At 38.4% G+C, this 21360-nt stretch overlaps 2 protein-coding genes across 17 annotated transcripts in view; one reads left to right on the forward strand and one right to left on the reverse strand.

The window, feature by feature from the left end:
• Positions 1 to 3354, forward strand: part of LOC116061519 (calcium/calmodulin-dependent protein kinase type II subunit gamma) — a 42801-nt gene extending 39447 nt beyond the window's left edge. For all 16 annotated transcript variants that reach the window (XM_031315759.2, XM_031315766.2, XM_031315771.2 and 13 more), the window contains 2 exons: positions 282 to 518; positions 751 to 3354. In XM_031315759.2, coding sequence (XP_031171619.1) covers positions 282 to 514 — 233 coding nt within the window. In that variant the 3' untranslated portion in view covers positions 515 to 518; positions 751 to 3354. The remainder of the gene's footprint in view (positions 1 to 281; positions 519 to 750) is intronic.
• A 5553-nt stretch (positions 3355 to 8907) lies between these two features.
• Positions 8908 to 21360, reverse strand: part of LOC116061114 (neurotrypsin-like) — a 35808-nt gene continuing 23355 nt past the window's right edge. Inside the window, exons 7-14 of the mRNA XM_031315030.2 lie at positions 19778 to 19956; positions 19191 to 19332; positions 18535 to 18755; positions 17081 to 17222; positions 16723 to 17001; positions 12209 to 12331; positions 11824 to 12092; positions 8908 to 11608 (exon numbers count right to left, since the gene is read on the reverse strand). Of these exons, the coding sequence (XP_031170890.1) occupies positions 11010 to 11608; positions 11824 to 12092; positions 12209 to 12331; positions 16723 to 17001; positions 17081 to 17222; positions 18535 to 18755; positions 19191 to 19332; positions 19778 to 19956 (1954 nt within the window). The 3' untranslated portion in view covers positions 8908 to 11009. The remainder of the gene's footprint in view (positions 11609 to 11823; positions 12093 to 12208; positions 12332 to 16722; positions 17002 to 17080; positions 17223 to 18534; positions 18756 to 19190; positions 19333 to 19777; positions 19957 to 21360) is intronic.

Consider the following 21360-nt stretch of genomic DNA (forward strand, 5'->3'; position numbering starts at 1 on the left):
CTTGTGCCAATGTGACTTCTTCAGAATCCTTGTTTTGTCAGAACAGATTTCAGATGATATGCAACATCATTTCCCTTCATGAGTATTTACTTACTTAATTCCATTACTTGTGGACTGGTATCTTTTGTCATCATTATTATAATAATAATACATTAGATTTTAAGTACCTTTCACGTTACCCAAGCACACTTAACATACAGAAAATAAGAAAAGAAGACATCCAGTCTATCTGGTTTTTGACTTGATACATTTTTCGGTCTGTCTCTGTTTATTTTATCCAGTGCTGAGCAAGAACAGCAAGCCTGTGCACACCACTCTGCTCAACCCACACGTGCACCTGATCGGCGAGGATGCTGCGTGCATTGCCTACATCCGGCTCACACAGTTTGTGGACACCACAGGCCGTCCTCGTTCCAGCCAATCAGAGGAGACCAGGGTGTGGCATCGTCGCGATGGCAAGTGGCTCAACGTTCACTTCCACTGCTCAGGAGCGCCTGCTGCACCACTACAGTGATCAGGTAATCGCCTCACACACACATACAGCTTCACACAAATGGAGCTCATTTTAAAGCCACCATGTGTAGAAATTGAAAATGTTTCACTTCTTTTACCCACTGGTAGTAACAATTTCAATTATAATACATCATTTAAGTTTAGTTTATCTTTAAAAAATTAAATATTTAGATTTTTTTGTGTCCTAATTGACCCATAACTGACATTCAGGCCTGTTTCCTCCCCTCTCTCCCCCAGTGGTCCTGAGCCTCCAGTCTACTGGAGTGTATGTTTTGGGGGGCAGTTTTTTTCAGCGAGCGTGTTTAAGAGGCACGTCCTCTGCGTGGATTGGCTAGTGCCAGGAGCCCGGCCGGGCGAGATCGCATCCCTCTCCACGATACCAACCAATCCTGTCCCCCCTTTGACCTGCTGGGGGCCGGCTGAACACAAGACACCGCCCCCAGGGGATGATGCATGCATCTGGCGCCTGATTGGAGGGCGAGTCTTTGCCCTCTATCCCTCCCCATGGCAGCCATCTTTTTTCTGCCTGCGCGAGATGAGACGTCCTGCGTGAGGAGAGGGTTTACAGTTGAACTTGTGACAGTTTATGAGTATGAGTTATGAATATGCTGTGTAAATTATGACTAGATGTATCAGAAACCACCAAAACCCAACCAAGCATTTATATTCACTATCTAATAAGGGAGGAAAAGAGGGGAGATGTAAGGTTAGCAGCTGAGATTTTGGACACATTTTTGGCATTCTAGGGATGTCGGGTAGAAAGTGTTGTGCTTGTTACCCGGACGGTGATGTTAAGATGTAGGGAGATTTTCCCCATCTGAGTTCTAGAAGGGGGGGAAATCAAGTCGGCTCAGTCAGAGAACTTGATGGCAAGAGAAACTTGATATCAAAAACATGAAGCACCAAAGTGTAGAACTTTAGGCTTTTTATGTGTTTTTGTTTGTGTGCTTGTTTTTCCGACCGAACGGAAAATCGTGTTGTTGTGGGATTGGGGTGGGGGGGCTGGGGCATTTGTTTTTGTTGTGTTTTTAGCGTTCTGTTCCCTTTGCGTTCCTATGAATAACCGGAGCCTCTCTGTTTTTAGTTTTTTTTTTTTTTGTCTGATCGTATATTCAAGGCCCCTTTTTAAAGCAGCTGAGTTTTTAAAAAGAGGGATTCTATTGTGCAATTGTAAAGCTAACCTCCGCGTGTTAACACCTTCTGTTGCCTGCAGTGGAGGGAGAGAGTGGGCCGGGATCGGCGTCCACGTTTTGCATGTTTTCCCGCCACCTCTCCCTCAAATCCCTCCCCACGCTCTCTCTCCTTTTTTGCTCACTCTTAGACTATTCCCTCTTTTAACCCTCCCACTCCTTTTCTCTGCTTTCTGCAAGGGCCTGGTTTGTTTATAATCACTGTGTAATAACAGTGTATGTATAGATATATGTAGAAAAGTGTAATATATGTACATGTATCTAAGAGACGCTCATCCTGTGCATCTTGGGAATCACCCCGTGACCTCTGTGACCCCGATCTAGTTTAGGAACATTTTCCTCACCGATTTTCAATTTGCTTTAATTCTCCTCCTTTAAGTACTTCCTTAAAATATTGGTAGCTTTCGATCTTTGACGACAAACAACACACTGAATAAACACACTCATGTGGGCTACCAGCTCTAGTCCCGTGGACCTAAGACTGTTTTCAGAGACGGGGGAATAAAAGAAATAACAGGTTGAAAAAAGTTAGACCCCTTAGCCCAAAAATAGTCTTTAAACATGAAGACCTTCATCATAGTGTCCTTAACTCCTGATCCCACAATGCTGTGAGCTGTCTCTTCATATCATATGCACACACACACGCACACACGCACGCCTGGTGGTGTGTTTAGGCTTTGTAACATATCTGCACCACTGCTGTGTGACCATGGTGCCACCCCCTGCTGTGCTGCTTAATTGTCTCCATCCATCCACGCCGGTCGTATCTTAAATCCCCCACCACCTTCACCCTCCGATATCTGCCCCCCCCCCCGTGTACCAACGAGTTCCTGCTCTCGAGATGTTTATTTGTACCTCTCTCTGTTGTTTCTCTGTTTCTGTGTTACTGGTTTGAGTTTTTTCGTTGTCGTCGCTGTTGCTGTTAACTTGTCGTTTGGTAATTTGCCGATCTGCCAAGCTGGAGTTCTGCACTCTCCCTCACACACAGGGAAAAAAAAAAAAAAAAAAAAAGGGAAAAGAGGGAGGAAGTAAAGACAACACAAATCATAGATTGATTGACAGGACTAAATTATTTAATAATATAATCTACCCTATGTGATTTTAAATCTTGCCTGCTCAGTTGAGAGGAGTTTTAAAAGCCAGAGAAGAGTTGGTGTGGGTGTGCAGGTTTTTCTGACCTACACTGTTGAATCAGAGCTGGAGACCTAGTTATATGCATGTTTCAGTTACGCATTTCTACCATGTACCTACCTGAATAAGGATGGAGCCTAGTGTTAATATATGATATTTGCATCTTTTGAAATAAGAATATCCTCCATCCAGAATGTTGAATAGGTGACATGAAAAAATATTTTAAAAAACGCAAAATAAAAAATAAAAAAAAGGATTCAGGAGCCGTAGCTTGGTATGAGGCCCTCGATGTTAGCATTTTCCCTGCGTTGTAATGATATACTATTGGGCTGCGCTTTCTCCCCCAGCCTTCACATGAATGCTGGAGTTTTTTTGCATGATCATGATGTACAATGAAATACAACCATGAATTGACGACTATCAAGTGTTTGTCTGAGTGTTAGTTGGTCTTCATCATAGCTTTGTTATTCTTCGAACTTGGATCTTGAAAGTATTTAATAAAAATACTATTTCAGCACTGTTTTATCTCTCTCGACTGGTTTATTTTGTTAAACACATTATTTTCATGTCTGATTTAGTTGTCATACGGAAACACTTTTGTCTCCAACAAATCTTATTAGGTAAAGCATCCATTCCCTGGTAATGTGCTCCATCCATCCCCAGACCAAGAAACCTGCTAAAACAGTTTTGTGTTAACCCTGGATGCATTTTTAACACCTTTTTTGGCCTGTGCATTTTTTATCTGTTCAGCCTGGATTTTGAGAATGTTTCATCAGCAGTCTCAACCTGAAATCACCAAATTTGGAGCCAATAGAGATATGCAACACACATTTCTCATTATGTAACACTGCAACATTGATTAGTCATGCTGAATATCTGCTCGTGTAGTCTCTATTAGTTTGTTTCAGGTTACATTTAACATTAAGTCGCTGGCTGTTAAAGCAAAAAAAAAAGGTTTTGATTTGAGTAAAATAAGCACAAATAAAACTGGACAATGTTTCTGTGGTTGGCTGGATGCTCTGAACACCACCCGGCATCACAGCTGGCATAATATTTGCCCTCCATACTTGTCTGTCATCACATAAAGTCAGATTAAGCCCTGCGTAACACTGCATATCCTCCAGAGCCATTAACACAGGATAAAACAATCACTGCTGTCCGTTCAACAGCTCGTGCATCGTCCTGTCTCACCACAGCCTTTGTACTGTCTTCCACTGCTCTTATTTTAGCTGTGTTGAGCACTGTGAAGTGTTGAGTAATGCTGCAGCCTTATTTAAAAAGGTTTTGTGGTGTTATTTATGATGGTCCCAGTTATTTTAAGGATCGAGTCTGTGTGTGCGTGTGTCCATGGGATGTAGGACAGCTCCCCCCTGGTTCCTCTGCTTTCTGTGTGATTAATGAGGAGAGCTCAGCAGTTGGTTAACTCACGCTTACTTTCTCAAAGACACAAAAAGGGAGAAAGTCTTGAGAGAATGTGTCTTGTTAGCCCTCTCTGACCTCTGACTCTTCGTGTCAATAAAATTAGGAGAAAAGCTGGCCCAGAACGAGTCTTCTGAATCTAAATTACTTTTGACTTTGTTGAGGTATTAAAGGACATTTTCCCTTGTTTTTCATCTCAGAGTTTTTATTTTTTCCAATATCTATTTCTATTCATGCACAGCTCCTTCCTTAAAAACCATGAAAATGTACTTTTATAAAACAAGGCCTACAGTAAATAGCATAGACTGTAAAAAATAATGGACGTTACAGCAGTGACGTCACCCATTGACTGCCATTTTTATATGTATTATATTTTACATGGGTTTTGAACATGGATCTACAATGGTTTTGAAGCCTTGAGTTGCATGGATGTATTATAAGGAGTTTAGCAATAAGGCCATTTCCATCTTCGTTTTTTTTAAACCAGACATTACAAGTCATTTAGCTGACGCTTTTATCCAAAGCGACTTACAATTGCTATATATCAGAGGTAACACGCCTCTGGAGCAAGTGTCTTGCTCAGGGACACATTGGTTGATGTATTGCAGTGATCTCCCACACCAAAGGCATGTGTCATATCCACTGTGCCATCACCACCATGCTCTCAGGTTGGGGATCATAGCATTTATTTACATCAGGACACCATACAGGACCACACAGGATTATTTATGTTGTTAGTTTCATAAGTATACACCAAACAGTACAAAATAGTTCTGCTGTACAGGATGTCGGAGCTGTCTGAGCATGGCTTGTGAAAGTGTAACAGGTACTTTTTTGTTGTGGATTCCTTTTATTCCATTAAATATAGATAACTCATATCATGTCATTAAAATTAAACCGTATGTCTGTATTTATAGGCCAATCCCTCAAGTTTACAATTGACAGACTTCCTCATCCTCCAAAGTCAGAGTTTCACAAGTCTTCAAGTCATCATTAGAGGTGAGTTTCCATCCAAATTTCAAACATCAATTCATGAAAACATGTTCATCATGTGATATTTGTTCATTTGGTCAAAGACACTGGAGTGATTTAGATCAGAATTGAAAACAAAACTGTAAAGGAAACATCACAGTTGAGCTATTAAAGTGATGAGCAACATTGAAGAGTTTTATTACAAGTTGTTATGATATTATAGGCTATCACATTTTTAATTTTATTCAGTGTTTGTTATTGTCAACAAATCTCTCAAAAAGGACGTAAGCAACAATACATTGATCCTACAAAGTGTTGTCGGCTTAGCTACACTTCATTACTCTGTAAAATACAGCAGAGCTTCCCTATTTAAAAACGTGAATGAACCACTCTGTCACACTGGGTGACTATGAACAAGGGCACTGTAGTTTATTTTGATTCAATCCCACATTCAACATCCTGCTGCCGTAAATACTTACTATCATTTATTAATCTGTGGCTGAAAATAGTCACCAACAAATGCATTATTTACTCCTGTTTTAGTAGCATTTGTTTAAAAAAAATGCATTGCCACAGACAGGTTAACAAAGTTGAAAAAGTGCTGAGAGGCAAACTAATTTTTGTTTTTGGGCTTTTCATGTGATTTGTCAGAATTTAAAGGTATTACAACCAACGGTGCACTATCGCCAATGACGCAATAGAAGTATGGGTAGAGTTTTTTGTTGAAAGTGTAGCCGATGAATAAGTAAATATGAGACTTGCCCTCGGTATCATAAAAGGAGACCCGCCCTTCCTTGTGATCCGCTAACACCCTGACCTTCTTTAGCTTCCGTGGGTAGAGAATAACAGCGTGAGCAGTGTCGGCTTTACAACTATCTCCAAGCTCTATCATCCAGTACACAGTATATGTTCAGTTGATATTGGAAACCATTTCTTCCTTTTGACAGACTCTCTAACAACTCAAATGGTCCATTTGTTCTTCCCTTCCACTTGCACCTCAAAGTAAAATCTTCCTGAGGGCTAACCGATGAACTCAATAACCCTGTAAATCTTATGGGGTTGAAAGGTCTCTTCTGCCACTTGCCTTCCCTCACCACCTTCTCATGGTCAGAAAGAGCAAGGGTGCACTGTGCAGTGTCTGGGTCCAGAGTTACATCAACAACGTAGTCCCAAACTTCTCCATTTCTTTGTGAACTTCAAAGTCTTCAAAGTTGGATGGTTTTCGTCTCACAGTCTTCTCAAGTTTTCCTGACGTTTTGCTCGTACTGGCTACTCTGGATGCTGAACTCTTGCTGTTCATTCGTGTGTGGAAGGCTGGAGAGAGATGACAATCTCAGGAGGACGTGGAAATGGTCATTAATGTGTATGAGAGCTGCTCCAGCTCTGTGCATATTCGCTGTAGTGCACTTATTTCCTGCTCAAGAGCTTTAATAAAGCCCTTCGCTGCCCTCTTGATTGCCCTCTGCTTCTTCTTCATCAACTTATTGAGCTCTGATTGTCTACTTTCAATCGAGGCAATGAGAGTGCCGAACACCTTCACACTCTAATATGTCCTTCTGGGCGTCCTTCTTGCTAACCTCCACCAGGTAATGGACCTCATGGTCATGGACCTTCTGCAGCTTCTCCTGGATCATCCGTCTTACTTTGTGCTCCGTCTCCCCGATCAGTTTTTAATGATAGATATTTGTATTCATCCTGCAGAACATGTCCAGAAGATCATTGTGCTTCTTGCTCATCCTGTTGTCCAGTTTAACCTTGGCTGACCTGTGACTCTGTGGTGAGGCTCTGGATGAATTTCACAAAAAGATGTCAGACGGGGCGCCTGGTTAGCTCACCTGGTTGAGCGTGAGCCCCATGTGCAGAGGCTCAGTCCTTGTCGCAGCGTCTGCGGGTTTGGTTCCGACTTGCTGCCCTTTCCTGAACATCATCCCCCTCTCTCGCTCCCACTTTCCTGACTTAATCTGTCTTATTAATAAAAGCAATTTTTGCAGCCTTCAGTTTACTCCAAGTGCATATGTTGTTAGCTTTGTTTCCACGCTGGGCAGCAGACTCATCAATGCTTCTTTCTCACATCCCTTTGAAATGATCAGAGACTTCTTGGATTGTCGTGTTGGTTATTAACTCTGGTCTCCTCGTGAACGTCTCCTTGCAGAGTGGATACTGGCAGTGGTCACTGTTGTTCCAGTATCCCATGATACAGGCCCTGCAGAAGTTGTGGCCACAGGCGATTGACACAGGCTCAGTGAAGACCTCCAGGTGGATTTGAACACTGAAACTGTTCTTCACATAACCGACTGCTGCAGGAAGCCATGCCTGCCACATTATGTAAACCACGTTACTTCCTGGAAAATATATCCCAATTTTGTTTTTCATTTCCCAGACTAATATGGAAGCTTGTGTTTTCTTTATCACTGGACTCCCGATTCCCGAGTTAAAGGTGTACAGACAAACCTATTATCTATTATCATACTGAAGGACCATTTATAGTATTTACTACTTTACACAGATGTCTTACTTCTACTCACCTAAGGGTGTGAATACAGCCCAACTCTGAACCTCTTGCTCTTCCTTTTGTGACAGTCCTGCCACCACTTACGATGGTATGCTGTAGATCCAGTTCTAGACAGGAGTCTAGATTGGACTTATTTGCACTACCACTATGACACACACTCTCATAGAGCACCTTACCATGCGTACTGAATCACAGGGTCAGTCCCTGCCCTGTCACTGCAAGCGTCTCATGCTTATACATTCATGTGGATTTTTTTTATTTAGTATCTTTTCTTTTATTGTCCATATTATTCATGTGGATTTGTTATTTTATCATCCTGTTTATGATGTATGTGTATGTTGTGTGTGATGTCTTTAAGCTACTGGGACCTTGACTTTCCTCTTGTGGATCAATATAGTATATATCTATCTGTCTATCTATACACAAAATGGCAATAATACAACAAATGTATTAATATTTATAAAATGGTGCAGTAGTGGAATATGACTCAAATACTGTACTTAGGTAAAAAATGTAGGTACTTGAGTATTTCAATTGTATTTGATTTTATACTTCTACTCCCCCTACATGTATCTGATAGCTGTATTTCTTTTATGAAGAAGGGGACTTGTTTGGGGAGTCTGAGCTTGAGTAACATACAGGAAAAGGCAAAAGCTGTTTGCAGTTTCATAAATTTACACCCCAACATCTATACATTTATTCCAATAACTGCAGCCCGTCATACAGATTTCTTAATCATTTTCAGTCAGATTTTTTTTTTATGTTCAGTCCCAAAAGCTGAGTCATTTATGCTCATTTATAAATCACTTGTTCTACAGTTTTCAATAAGAACTAGCCAACCCACTGCAGCAGGGGCATCCTCTGATCCCCCTTTTTTACAGAGGAGAACCCGTCCAAACAAAAGAAAAGATTAACATGGCTCATGGGTAACTGAGAGCAGCCACTAAGCAGATGTACTTTTCATTTACTAGGAGGCAATTACATCATTTGTAAGCAATCTTTTTACTGTATATAATCAATGTATTTTGAGTGTGTAAAATGGCGCTAACCCTTTGCATATCGCATAATTACCCTTATTTTGTAGCTTTAACATTAACAAACTAAGAAAACAGAGTTAATTAGAGTTTATTATTTAATAAGACAGAGAAGAGAGGCCACACCAACACGGAATGCTTGTTTTCACCAGGTATGTTTTAATACTCAACCATGATTCAGCACATTACACTGAGGAACAGCTGATGGGTTTAACACAGGTAAAGAAGGCTTTAAACACTTTACACTGATCCCACACCGTCCAGCCACAGACATACATTATTTACATTAACCTACAGGATTTGCATGGTAAAACATCAATTCTCAGGAAGGAAGGAAGGAAGGGAGTAGTAGTTATAGGATTGAGTTTATGTACAGGATTATAACAACAGGCATCGGACAGTTCCATGTTGGAGAAACAGCAGTTGCAGGTTACAAGATGCTTCACAACACAATGGTTCACAGTACATCAAAGCACAAGTCAAGTTCGTACACGTATAGCAACAGTATAAAAAGAACCATCAGGGCCATGTTATCCAACAAGCCTGTGAAAATAGAGCAATATCGCCATCTTCTGGTTAGATCGCACATCTGCTCACAGTACAACAGAACAGACAACATTTAACTTCAAGAGTTTGGCTATCTAATTCAGCCAAGAATGAATGCAGTAACACATACTATCTAATCTCAGGAATAGTAGCTATCTATCCATCTATCTATCTAGAGCCATCTGTTGGAATCAGTACAAAAAGATATTTTACGACCCGACAGTCAGCTTCCAATGGCTTTGAAAGGAAAGAATTTCCTGTACAGTTAAAAAGGACCATACCAATCATTTTGCAAGTTTTAGCTCCTTAACTACAATAACAACAAAATAGATGCGCTTGATTCAACTGCTGACGAAAACCATATTGTAGTTTTTTCAGAATTTTTTGTGTATATTTTCCCAAGCGGACATTGTTTCCAGTTTTCCCTTTGGGATAAAAAAAAATCAATTAGCAGATTCTTGCTTCAGTTGTGAAATCCATCACTGCAAGGTGTTTTTCTCCATTATTGTTGTGAGGTACTGCAGTTTAATTGATCTGAGAAAAAAATGCACTGCAGTAAGTGCTGAACAGTAATGTGACTTTGACAAAAAATAAATGTAGATTTAATATTTATTGTGATGGATTCCACAAGTTTCAAGAGCCTTTTTTTGCGAAATCGATGGAAACCCATAGCTTCTTGAAAAGTGAGGGAATACTTGATACGTATATTGTGTGGGTTTAATTGTAGACCTTGATGTGAGCATTGTCTTAATAGAAAGCTTTCTAATAAGACATCCTTTATAAAGGGATCATATAAATTGTAAGTAATGACTTTATTAATGGTTGATCAATCGTTGCTTTATAGCTGTTGTAAGCCATTAAAAACGTTTGGTCTGCCAGGTTGTGAAAAATCTCTCAGGTTGGTGAGTCATTAATAGTCAGAGACTTTCTGATATCAAGCCTGCAATATCAAATGTTAATAACACTAAACACTAAAACATCAAGAATCATTGGTATGGTCCCAGGTTAAATAGCTTAGTCATGGGTCAAAACAGCACTTTCACCAGTAAAGGTATAAGACAACAGCCTGAAGAGACGAGCCCTGTCGGAAAAAAAGCAACTTTTCAATTGCGACATGTGATGCAGGAGTTTAATCTGTGTTTATAATCTCAGAGGGATGATGATGATATGCAGTCAGCCTTTATTCTAGATGTTCTGGTGGTTTGTTTTGTTGATTTGTCTTGTGAAACACACTGAATACACACATTAATAGGTGAATTTTAGCATAGATTCTTGTGTGACCGTCTTAGAAATATCCCAGAATAACTTTTAAAACTATTGTCCTTAAAATACATGCCATGCTGATTTTTTTTATTTTCAGTATCAGTGAAAGGCCCTGATCAGCATGCCAGGCTCAACCTCAACGTTGCAGACCCCACCAGCTATCGTTCTGCCTCTCAACAGGCTGTAGCTCACATATAAAGTACCACAAATCACCCACACACTCTGTCATCCTGGCAGCTCAGGAAGGTCTGCCCACACCGCTGTACTCGTCCGACGATTAGCAACCGCAAACACAACACTGAGTTCAGATTTGAAATGAGCACAGACCTAAGTTAGGAGCATCTTTCTTTTCATTTAAAGGTTACTTTCGTCTTCCTCCTCCTCAGGCGGTCACATGGCACAGATGGTCAGCCAATGGCACGGCCTCAATCAGACCAGAATTTGTGTGTTTGTGTCTGCATCCCCAACATGGTGGCCATGTGTGCTTTTAGTGTGTGTGTTAACGTGCTGTTTGGTGTGTGAATGACGTGTGTGTTTTTGTTTAATATCATTGATTTCATTTGTTTCTTGTTGATCGTGTGTGTGTTTAAGCTCGTCATGCACGTGGAAGTATTTATCCTTGCCCTCTCCGTGTGTGTGTTCCTCATGTGTGTGTGTTAGGTCATTGTCAACGTGTGTCAGATCTTCTTGTGTGTTTTTGTGTGCGTGCAGTTCCTCTGGATGTGCTCGTGTGTTGATGACCTCCTCGATCCAGCTCCTGAAGCGGCTGACTCGAGTGTAGAGCGCGGGAGAGGAGGGGTCGGCGCAGCCGTAACCCCCGGCAACGACCCCAGTGAGGACCCATCGACCCATCTCCCCCTGACACACCAGCCCACCTCCAGAGTTGCCCTGACAGCTGTCGTCATGGAGGAGGCTAGTGTCTGGAGGACTGCCGGCACACAGGGTGCCGTGGCTGGAAAAGCTGTCGCCATAGCGCTTCTTACATTGCCATGACGACAACAGAGGGACCCAGGATGCAAGAACCGAGTCTGGGAGAAAAGATGGACGAGAAGATTAAAGAAGCGGCATGTCAGAAATGCTGAAACAATTAGTTAGTTTGTAAGGAATGTCATTAACCCCAAACCAAAGAATTATGAAAAAATGTCCATATTCAAAACCATCTTAAACGTATTTTTAAATACACTGAGTAGTGTTTGATGTTTAAAAATATATTACTAAACACACTAGAGAGAAAAATACATACCTGGTCCTGTCCAGCCAGCGGTAACCATGACAACACAAGAAGATGGCGCATTTCCTCCTGATGCTGTGTCTGCAGCAGGAAGGCATGCTGCGTTGGTTTCGAGGTCAAAGGTCAGACAGTGCCCCTTGGTGCTGGGTAGTTTCAACAAAGCCAGATCGTGACCTCCACTCTGACCCTTGAACTTCCTGTGAAGCACCACCTGCTCCGGAGTGAGAGTCTGCTCTGAAGCCCCGACACGCACCACAAACCTGGACGGGTCGCTGCCAAACCTGCAGGAGACAGGAGAGAAGAATCTTAAGGTGATTGACCACTTCATGGTGTTCTGTGGTCTGACTGAAGATGGCTTCATTGTAGAAACTGATTTATAGTTCAGCGACGGATTTACCTGCTGACACAGTATGCAGATGTCAGGGCCCAGCAGGGGCTGATCAGGGTGCCGCTACAGAGAGGACTGGCAACTTCTTCTTGAGACTGAAGCCACACTGACACCTGCCATGGCCATGTAGTCCTGCAGAGAACGGGAAAAAAAATCTCAATCAATGTTTTTGTATGAGTAACACTGACTGTAAACTTTTATTAATAAAAACTTTAACCTTTAATTGCAAATGTATGTTTTTTCACCATAAAAGTACAATAACAACTAAGCTAAGTTTTGCATTATTACCCTAACTTAACCCAGTTTTATAGAGGGCCTTGTGTCAAATTCGAGTTTTAAGACAGGGTGTCCACGTTGTGTTAAAAGATAATGAATAAATTTAGCTACATTTAAGGATATTCAGTGTTAAAAAAACGTTTTTAAATGTCACAGTAAGTATTTCATGAAAATAAAAGTCACAGTATAGTTTGTCAAAAAATCATTAAAAAGTCATAGTATGTCATAAAAATGTCAGAATATCATGAAAAAAGTCATAAAAAGACATAGTACAGTATAATGACAAAAGATCATAGTAAAGTATGTCGATAAAAGTCACTGTATAGTATGTCGGAAAAAAATAGTAAAGAGCCGTAAAAAAAATCTTTAAAAAGTCATAAAAGTCATAGTGTAGTATTTAGAAAAAAGTGATAAAAAAGTCATAAACAATCATAGTATAGTATGTTGAAAAAAAGTCATAGTGTAGTATGTCGAAAAAAATGATAAAAAGTCATAGTATAGTATGTCAAAAAAGTCATAGTGTAGTATTTTGAAAAAAGGGATAAAAAAGTGATAGTATAGTATGTTGAAAAAATATCATAAAAGTCAAAGTATAGTATATCGAAAAAAGTGGTAAAAAAGGTCATAGTATAGTATGTCCAAAAAAGTGATAAAAAAGTCATAGGATTATATGTCAAAAAAAGTCAATAAGTTTCGTCAAAAAAGTAATTAAAAAATAGTATAGTATGTCGAAAAAAAATGATTAAAAAGTGATAAAAAAAAAGTCCTAGTATAGTATGTTGAAAAATGTCGAAAAAAGTCGAGAAAAAGTCACAGTATGGTATGTCAAAAAAGTCATAGCATAGCAAGTCAAAAAAAGTCATAAAAAACTCATAGTATAGTATGTCGAATAAAGTAAAAAAAAAGGTCATAGTATAGTATGTCGAAAAAGTCAAAGTATAATATATATAAAAAAAGTTCGAAAAATGTCGAAAAAACGTCATGTTGAAAAAAGTAGAGAAAAAAGTCATAGTATAGTATGTCGAAAAAAGTGAAAAAAGTCATAGTATAGTATGTCGAAAAAAGTCAATAAGTTATGTCAAAAAAGTCATTAAAAATAGTATAGTATGTCGAAAAAAGTCATAGTATATATAGTATGTCAAAAAATGTCACAGTATAATATGTCGAAAGAAGTCATGGTATAGTATGTTGAAGAAAGTGATTAAAAAGTCATAGTATAGTATGTCGAAAAAAGTGATAAAAAAAGTCAAAAAATAGTATGTCGAAAAAAGTGATGAAAAAGTTATAGTATAGTATGTCGAAGAAAGAGATGAAAAAGTCAAAGTTTAGTATGTCAAAAAAGTCATAGTATAGTATGCCGAAAAAAGTGATAAAAAGAAGTAATAGTATAGTATGTAGAAAAAGTCACAAAAATCATAGTATAGAATGTCAAAAAATCAAAAATAGTCCTAGTATAGTATGTCGAAAAATGTCACATTATAGTATGTCGAAAAAAGTCCTAGTACAATATGTCCAAAAAAGTGATTAAAAAAAAGTCCTAGTATAGTATGTTGAAAAATGTCGAAAAAAGTCGAGAAAAAGTCAAAGTATGGTGTGTCGAAAAAGTCATAGTATAGCAAGTCGAAAAAAGTCATAAAAAAGTCATAGTATAGTATGTCGAAAAAAGTCAAAGTATAATATATATAAAAAAAGTTATAGAATAGTATGTCGAAAAATGTCGAAAAAACGTCATAGTATAGGATGTCGAAAAATGTTGAAAAAAACGTCATAGTATAGTATGTCGAAAAAAGTCAATAATTTATGTCAAAAAAGTCATTAAAAATAGTGTAGTATGTCGAAAAAAGTCATAGTATATATAGTATGTCAAAAAATGTCACAGTATAATATGTCGAAAGAAGTCATGGTATAGTATGTTGAAGAAAGTGATTAAAAAGTCTTAGTATAGTATGTCAAAACAAATGATAAAAAAAGTCATAGTATAGTATGTCCAAAAAAGTGATAAAAAAGTCATAGTATTATATGTCAAAAAAAGTCAATAAGTTACGTCAAAAAAGTCATTAAAAAATAGTATAGTATGTCGAAAAAAATGATAAAAAGTCATAGTATAGTATGTCCAAAAAAGTGATAAAAAAGTAATAGTACAATATGTCCAAAAAAGTGATAAAAAAAAGTCCTAGTATAGTATGTTGAAAAATGTCGAAAAAAGTCGAGAAAAAGTCAAAGTATGGTGTGTCAAAAAAGTCATAGTATAGTATGTCGAAAAAAGTAAAAAAAAAAAAGGTCATAGTATAATATATATAAAAAAAGTTATAGAATAGTATGTCGAAAAATGTCGAAAAAACGTCATAGTATAGTATGTTGAAAAAAGTTGAGAAAAAAGTCATAGTATAGTATGTCGAAAAAGTCATAGTATAGTATGTCGAAAAAAGTTGAGAAAAAAGTCATAGTATAGTATGTCGAAAAAAGTTGAGAAAAAAGTCATAGTATAGTATGTTGAAAAAAGTTGAGAAAAAAGTCATAGTATAGTATGTCGAAAAAAGTGATAAAAAAGTCATAGTATAGTATGTCGAAAAAAGTGATAAAAAAAGTCAAAAAATAGTATGTCGAAAAAAGTGATGAAAAAGTTATAGTATAGTATGTCAAAAAAAATGATAAAAAAGTTATAGTATAGTATGTCAAAAAAAATGATAAAAAAGTCATAGTATAGTATGTCGAAGAAAGTCAATAAGTTATGGCAAAAAAGTAATTAAGAAATAGTATAGTATGTCGATAAAAGTCATAAAAAGTCATTGTATAGTACGTCGATGAAAGAGATGAAAAAGTCATAGTATAGTATGTCGAAAAAGTCATAGTATAAAGTGTCGAAAAAGTCACAAAAGTCATAGTATAGTATGTCGAAAAAGTCATAGTATAAAGTGTCGAAAAAGTCACAAAAGTCATAGTATAGTATGTCGAAAAAAGTCATAGTATAGTATGTCAAAAAAGTCATAGTTAAGTATGTCGAAAAAAGTGATAAAAAAGTCATAGTTTGTAAAAAAAAAGTGATAAAAAAGTCATGGTAAGTACGTCGAAAAAAGTCATAGTATAGTATGTCATAAAATTCACAGTATAGTATGTCAAAAAAATCATAGTATAGTATGTCGATAAAGGTCATAAAAAAGTCATAGTATATAGTATATCGAAAAAAGTGATAAAAAAGTCATAGTTTTGCCTTTGGTGTGGGAGACCTGGGTTCGAATCCCACTGCGATACATCAACCAATGCGTGAGCAAGACACTTAACCCCTAGTTGCTCCAGAGTCGTGCGACCTCTGACATATATAGCATATAGTAATTGTAAGTCGCTTTGGATAAAAAAGCTAAATGACATGTAATGTCATAGTATAGTATGTCCAAAAAAGTGATAAAAAAGTCATAGTATAGTATGTCGAAAAAGTCATAGTATTGTATGTCGAAAAAAAGTCATAGTATAGTATGTCGAAGAAAGTCAATAAGTTATGTCAAAAAAGTCAATAAAAAATAGTACGTCGATAAAAGTCATAAAATGTCATAGCATAGTATGTCGAAGAAAGAGATGAAAAAGTGATAAAAAGTCATGGTATAGTACGTCAAAAAAAGTCTTAGTACATATAGGATGTCGAAAAAAGTGATAAAAAAGTTATAGTATAATATGTCAAAAAAAGTGATAAATGAAAGTCATAGTATAGTATGTCAAAAAAGTCATAGTATAGCATGTCAAAAAAAGACAAAAAAAATGTGTTAAAATAAAGTCATAGTATAGTATGTCAAAAAAGTCATAGTATAGTATGTCGAAAAAAATGTATGAAAAAGACATTGATGTCATAATGTAGTATGTCATAAAAAGTCATAGTCAAGTATGTCAAAAAAAGTCGCCTCCACCCACATGATTCGACGATCAGTCAACGATATCCAAGACTTGACAATTCTGATTCGATGAAAATTCTTAGGCAGGGACACCCCTAATATAGCCTATAGTATGTCGTAAAAAAAGGTCATTAAAAAAGTCATAGTTAATGTAAAAAAAAGTCATAGTATAGTATGTCAAAAATAGTCATAAAAATGTAGTATAGTCATAGTATAGTATGTTGAAATAAGTAATAGTACAGTATGTATGTTTTTTCTTTTTGTTTCTTGTATTGCGTACAGTGTTCATGAGGGTTCATTGTCAGTTGCAGGGAAAAGCCACAGATTTGGACATATACTATCAAATTAGGTCCTAAATCCTACCTGAGCATGTTTTCCTCCCCCTGGTTCCTCCTCTTGCTCTCCTCCTCCACCAGCTTCCTCAGCCCACAGCTCAGCTCTTGAGGCTTGGCCTGTACCGCTGACTCCTGCGGCGTAACGTCACACCTCACCCCTGCATCCACCCTGCGTCTGCAGCCCTGGATGCTCTGGCCCAGAGAGGGACACTCTCCCAAGAACTCCTCCTTCCCTGTGCACCTCACCTGGTCCAGGTGTATGGGCCCTTTCCCCTGACCGAACCCTCCAGCTGCTACTGCTCCACCACTGAGGAGGGAGAAAAAATTGTTTTTTGTGTAATAAAACAAAGTAAGAAACTGTCTCTTTCATGCATATCAATATGAACCTGTGTCCAAGCTGTCTGCACACCACGGCTGCATTCAAGTTGTTCCAGCCTGAGTCACAAATACTTCCCCAGTCGCCATGGAGATACACCTCGACTCGACCCTCCTTTCTGCTGCTGCCACTCACAAGACGCACCAGGGGACCTAACAGGAAGAAAAAAACACAACACTCATTCATATTCATGTTGGTGCACCTACATAGTCCAGTCTTCACTCACTGAAAGCGAGTTCTATGTCCACTGACAGTGTTAAATGTCATCTGCAGCCTGGTGCCTCTTTATTCAGCCTCTATTCTCATTCTACAGGAGGTCTGCGTGTCTACAGGAGGCGCAGTAAACACCTCTTTATTCTCTCTGCTGTCAACATGTGGCATTTAAACTCTTTGGACAGAGAAAAACACCAGTGTTTTCACACTGAGGTAACGATACAGTGCCACAAAAGGAGACAAAAGTATTTAATAGATAAAAAGATTACATAGATAGAAACATCTTTTTGCATATTTTGTTCATTATCATGGTAGAATTTTGTCCTAAATGGTGTCTGATGCAATTCCTGCAAGAGTTTAATAAAGTAAACAGCCTGGCATTAGACCAACACTCTGCAGGGACAGCTTGCCCTTTTGGTCCAAAATGAATTGCAGTTGCACAGTCAGTCACCAAACTTCTGTAGTGCAGTGCAATGATCCTATTGTTTTTACTGGTTTCTTTCTTCCTTCCTTTGTTCTCGCTACAATTGTTTTCCAATTAATAAAAACTCACAAATTATCACACAGCAGTCTGGTGTGCTCTCAAAGTCGGGGCTAGTTCTAATTGTGGCACAGCAAGGCAGTGCACATTGATATATACATATATATATATATATATATATATATATATATATATATATATATAGAGGCAGTTTCAAAGCGCTTAACAGAGATTGAATAAGAGAAAGTGTGAACATGTGGACAGATTTGGAGGCGAAACAGATATAAAAACATGAAAATAAAGTCATAACAGAATAAAAGCGATAAACACAATATTAGAAGGCAGCAGAAAACAACTAGGTTTTTGAAGCTGCTTTTAAAGAACAGTTAGAGTTGGGGCACAACGTTAATCCTCTGGTAACTTTTAAAGTGTGGCACATAGTAACTGTAAGTAAATAAAGTTCCGCCAATCCTTGTTCTCACTCTTGTTACAACAAGCGAATGTACGTACATCAAACTAAAACCTCCACACTTTGTAAATTCATTTTTTTAAAGGTCCAACTCAAGAGACCCTTTTTTTTAAATCAAAAATTGTCAATTCATATCTATACAAACTGGCCTAAAGGTTGGGGAAGAGAGCATGTGACTAAAAGGTCTTATAATTTATAAAGGAGGTTTTAGGACTTCATACAATAAACAGGTGAAGTAGAATAGTTAGCACCCCATTTCAAAACAGTATGCATGCCGGCCTTGTTCGTCCTCATCCCTTACCTGTGGAAGGTGCGATAACCAGCACTTCATTGGTTTCTTGGTTGGGTTGGCTCCTGCAGCGAACACCCACATCCTCACTGTGGGAGCAGTCAGTCCGGCCCCAGATCCCGTGTGGACAGTCCAGAAGAGAGGTCTCTGATCCCTCACAGTGGACGTCATCCAAGAGGATCAGGCCGACGCCCTCGCCAAACGTTCCGTCTGATACGAGCTCAGCGTGACCCCTGAAGGAAGAGAAGAGGTCTTTACCCTGTTTGTACTGGGGACACCAACTCAAAGATTTTTGTCTTGTTAGCTGTCCCTTATTCAGAATGTGAAGGTAAAGTTAACCAAATACTAACAAAAAACATCGTTATGAGTAACACACCAAAAAGTGTGTTCATAGTATCAAAGAAATGTTTTTATAAGCTTTTATAAGTTACTAATAATATAGAGATGTTTTTTTTCTAATAAAAAAAATAAACAAACAAGAGAAAGAGAAGGAAAAAATAATTTTATACCCAGCGCCACACCCAGACTGTTGACTTTTTTTCTTCTTAAATTAACAATTGAAATAGTCTTCACAAAACCTCTGTTGACGTCATTAGATAATTTCCCAACAAATGGAAAAGGATTAGTTTGTGTTTAGTCAGTGCACATCTCTTTGGGTGTTTCCATACCTGTAGCCCAGCTGTCTGCAGACCACCTCTGCATGCTGCTGGGCCCAGTGGTCGTCACACACCGTCCCCCAGTCGCCGTTGTGGAAAACTTCAACCCGACCTTCCCATGGACTGTCTCCACCAACCAGACGCACCACACCATCTGAAACAGTATCATATTGATATTGTGGCCGTTATAAAGTCTTTAAATGTGATTGAAGGCAGATACACTTGACATGAAAAAATATTTGATGTGACCATGAGGCAAGATTAAATGTTTTAGATGCTAATGTATCATCATCATCATCTTATATTGCTTTGATGAATAGTAATTGTTATTTCATGCCAGTAGATAAGTAACTCCTCAGTTCCCATAAATCGTGTTTCTGCTTGTCACAAAGAGGATGTTGCAGCAACATGCAGTAATGATTTATTGATGTTCAGGGGCTATAATATAGCAGCTTGAAGCCTATCAGTGTGTACAGTAGCTTGTGTGTGTGTGTGTGTGTGTGTGTGTGTGTGTGTGTGTGTACGTGCGTGCGTGCGTGCGTGCGTGCATGCGTGCATACGTGCGCAAGTCCGCTTAATTGTACAATGTGTGCATGTACCTGTATAAGGGCTGCAGGAGACCCCAGCATCCTCCATGTGGTCACAGTTGTGCTGCTCCCAGTCGCCATGGGGACACTGATCCAGGAAGAGCTCGTTTCCTGTGCACTTTACAGCATCCAGCAGGATCGGGCCTGAACCCTGACCAAAGTGGGCCCACGACCAGGCCTTCGCCACACCCCTACAACAGACATATGTACTTTTTTTTCTTACGATTTTGACCTGATGATGGCGCAAGATAAAAAGTTAAAGGATCATCGAAGTGATTGCATTTCATCCTGACGGGAACATGAATATCTGTATGAAGTTTCATGGCAATCCATCCATCACACTCTCAAAATAAAGCAAATATCTAAAATAAACCAAATCATCCATAAATAATGAATGGCTCGTACAAGGATGTTCATGTGGTGATTATTTATTGATGCTAAAATGCTACAAAAGTGTGTGTTCGTTTGGGTCCATGCATTTCTGCTCCAGTGTACAGTTTCATGTTTAAGCTGAAAATATGAACATACTGAAGCAAATAAAACAGAAAATGACTCATGAGAACCTGTACCATGTAACCATACTGTACTACCACAAGCTCCTTCCAACACATTCAAGTTATCATTATTATAAATAAGGAGCTTTTTAAATAGAATAATGGGCAAAATGATCAGAAAACACAAAGTAGAGAAGAGATGGAAAGACTGCTTTGTAATGTGTGTTGTTACTCATGTCATATAGAATGTTGTAAAGTTGCATTTGTAAAAAATCACATTTGTTGGATAGTTTAAAGATACCGTGAAATAAAATAAATACATTTCCCAGATTCTAATCCTGTGTTCATGTTGTAATTGTTTGCTTATCCTTAATATGTGTCAAAATCACTTTTTTAAGTGTTTTTAAAATTAAAATCTCTTTTTTATGACTCATCTTGACCTCAGAGGCATTTTTATCCAATCAAATGTGATTTGGGGTAACTAGCTAACTCCACCCATCATATAACCCACATTTGACTGTTAGCTGGTGTAGTAACTAGGAGAACAATGTACACTATGAGTAGGTTTGGATCTCAGTTGGCAAAAATATAAGAACATGAAAAGAGTGTAAATATTTGGACACATACCTAATGCAGAAAAAAACTATCAAGGTGGGAAATCAAATCACTTTATTTTGTCTTTAAGTGTCAAAACAGAGCGCAGCTGTGTGAGAATCTGTGAATCAGCATCTGAACATCTATTATTCATAAGCACAAACACAGATGGTGAGATGTCCCACTGTGGCAGAGGAGCTGCAACCTAATGTTGAACATGAAGGGAGTCATTTCCCGTCACAGCTACAGCTTCATCTTTCATTTGATTGTCAAAGTTGTTACACCTCCTCTGGCAGGGGTTACTCTGAGTGTGAGGAGGGAAACACCTGCACAGATTCAAACACAAGCTACCTGCTTCTACACAAACACAATCTACCTGGACATGCTTACCAGGGATTTTTGTTACATTTTTGACTAAGTGAAATGAAAATAACTCCATTTTTATTTCTTATTAGTCTTTTAAAGAGAGCAGCAGCTCTTGAAAGCTTCTCTTTATCTAGTGAAAAT

The sequence above is a fragment of the Sander lucioperca genome, chromosome 22, assembly GCF_008315115.2.
Source record: "Sander lucioperca isolate FBNREF2018 chromosome 22, SLUC_FBN_1.2, whole genome shotgun sequence".
NCBI classification, from domain to species: Eukaryota; Metazoa; Chordata; class Actinopteri; order Perciformes; family Percidae; genus Sander; species Sander lucioperca.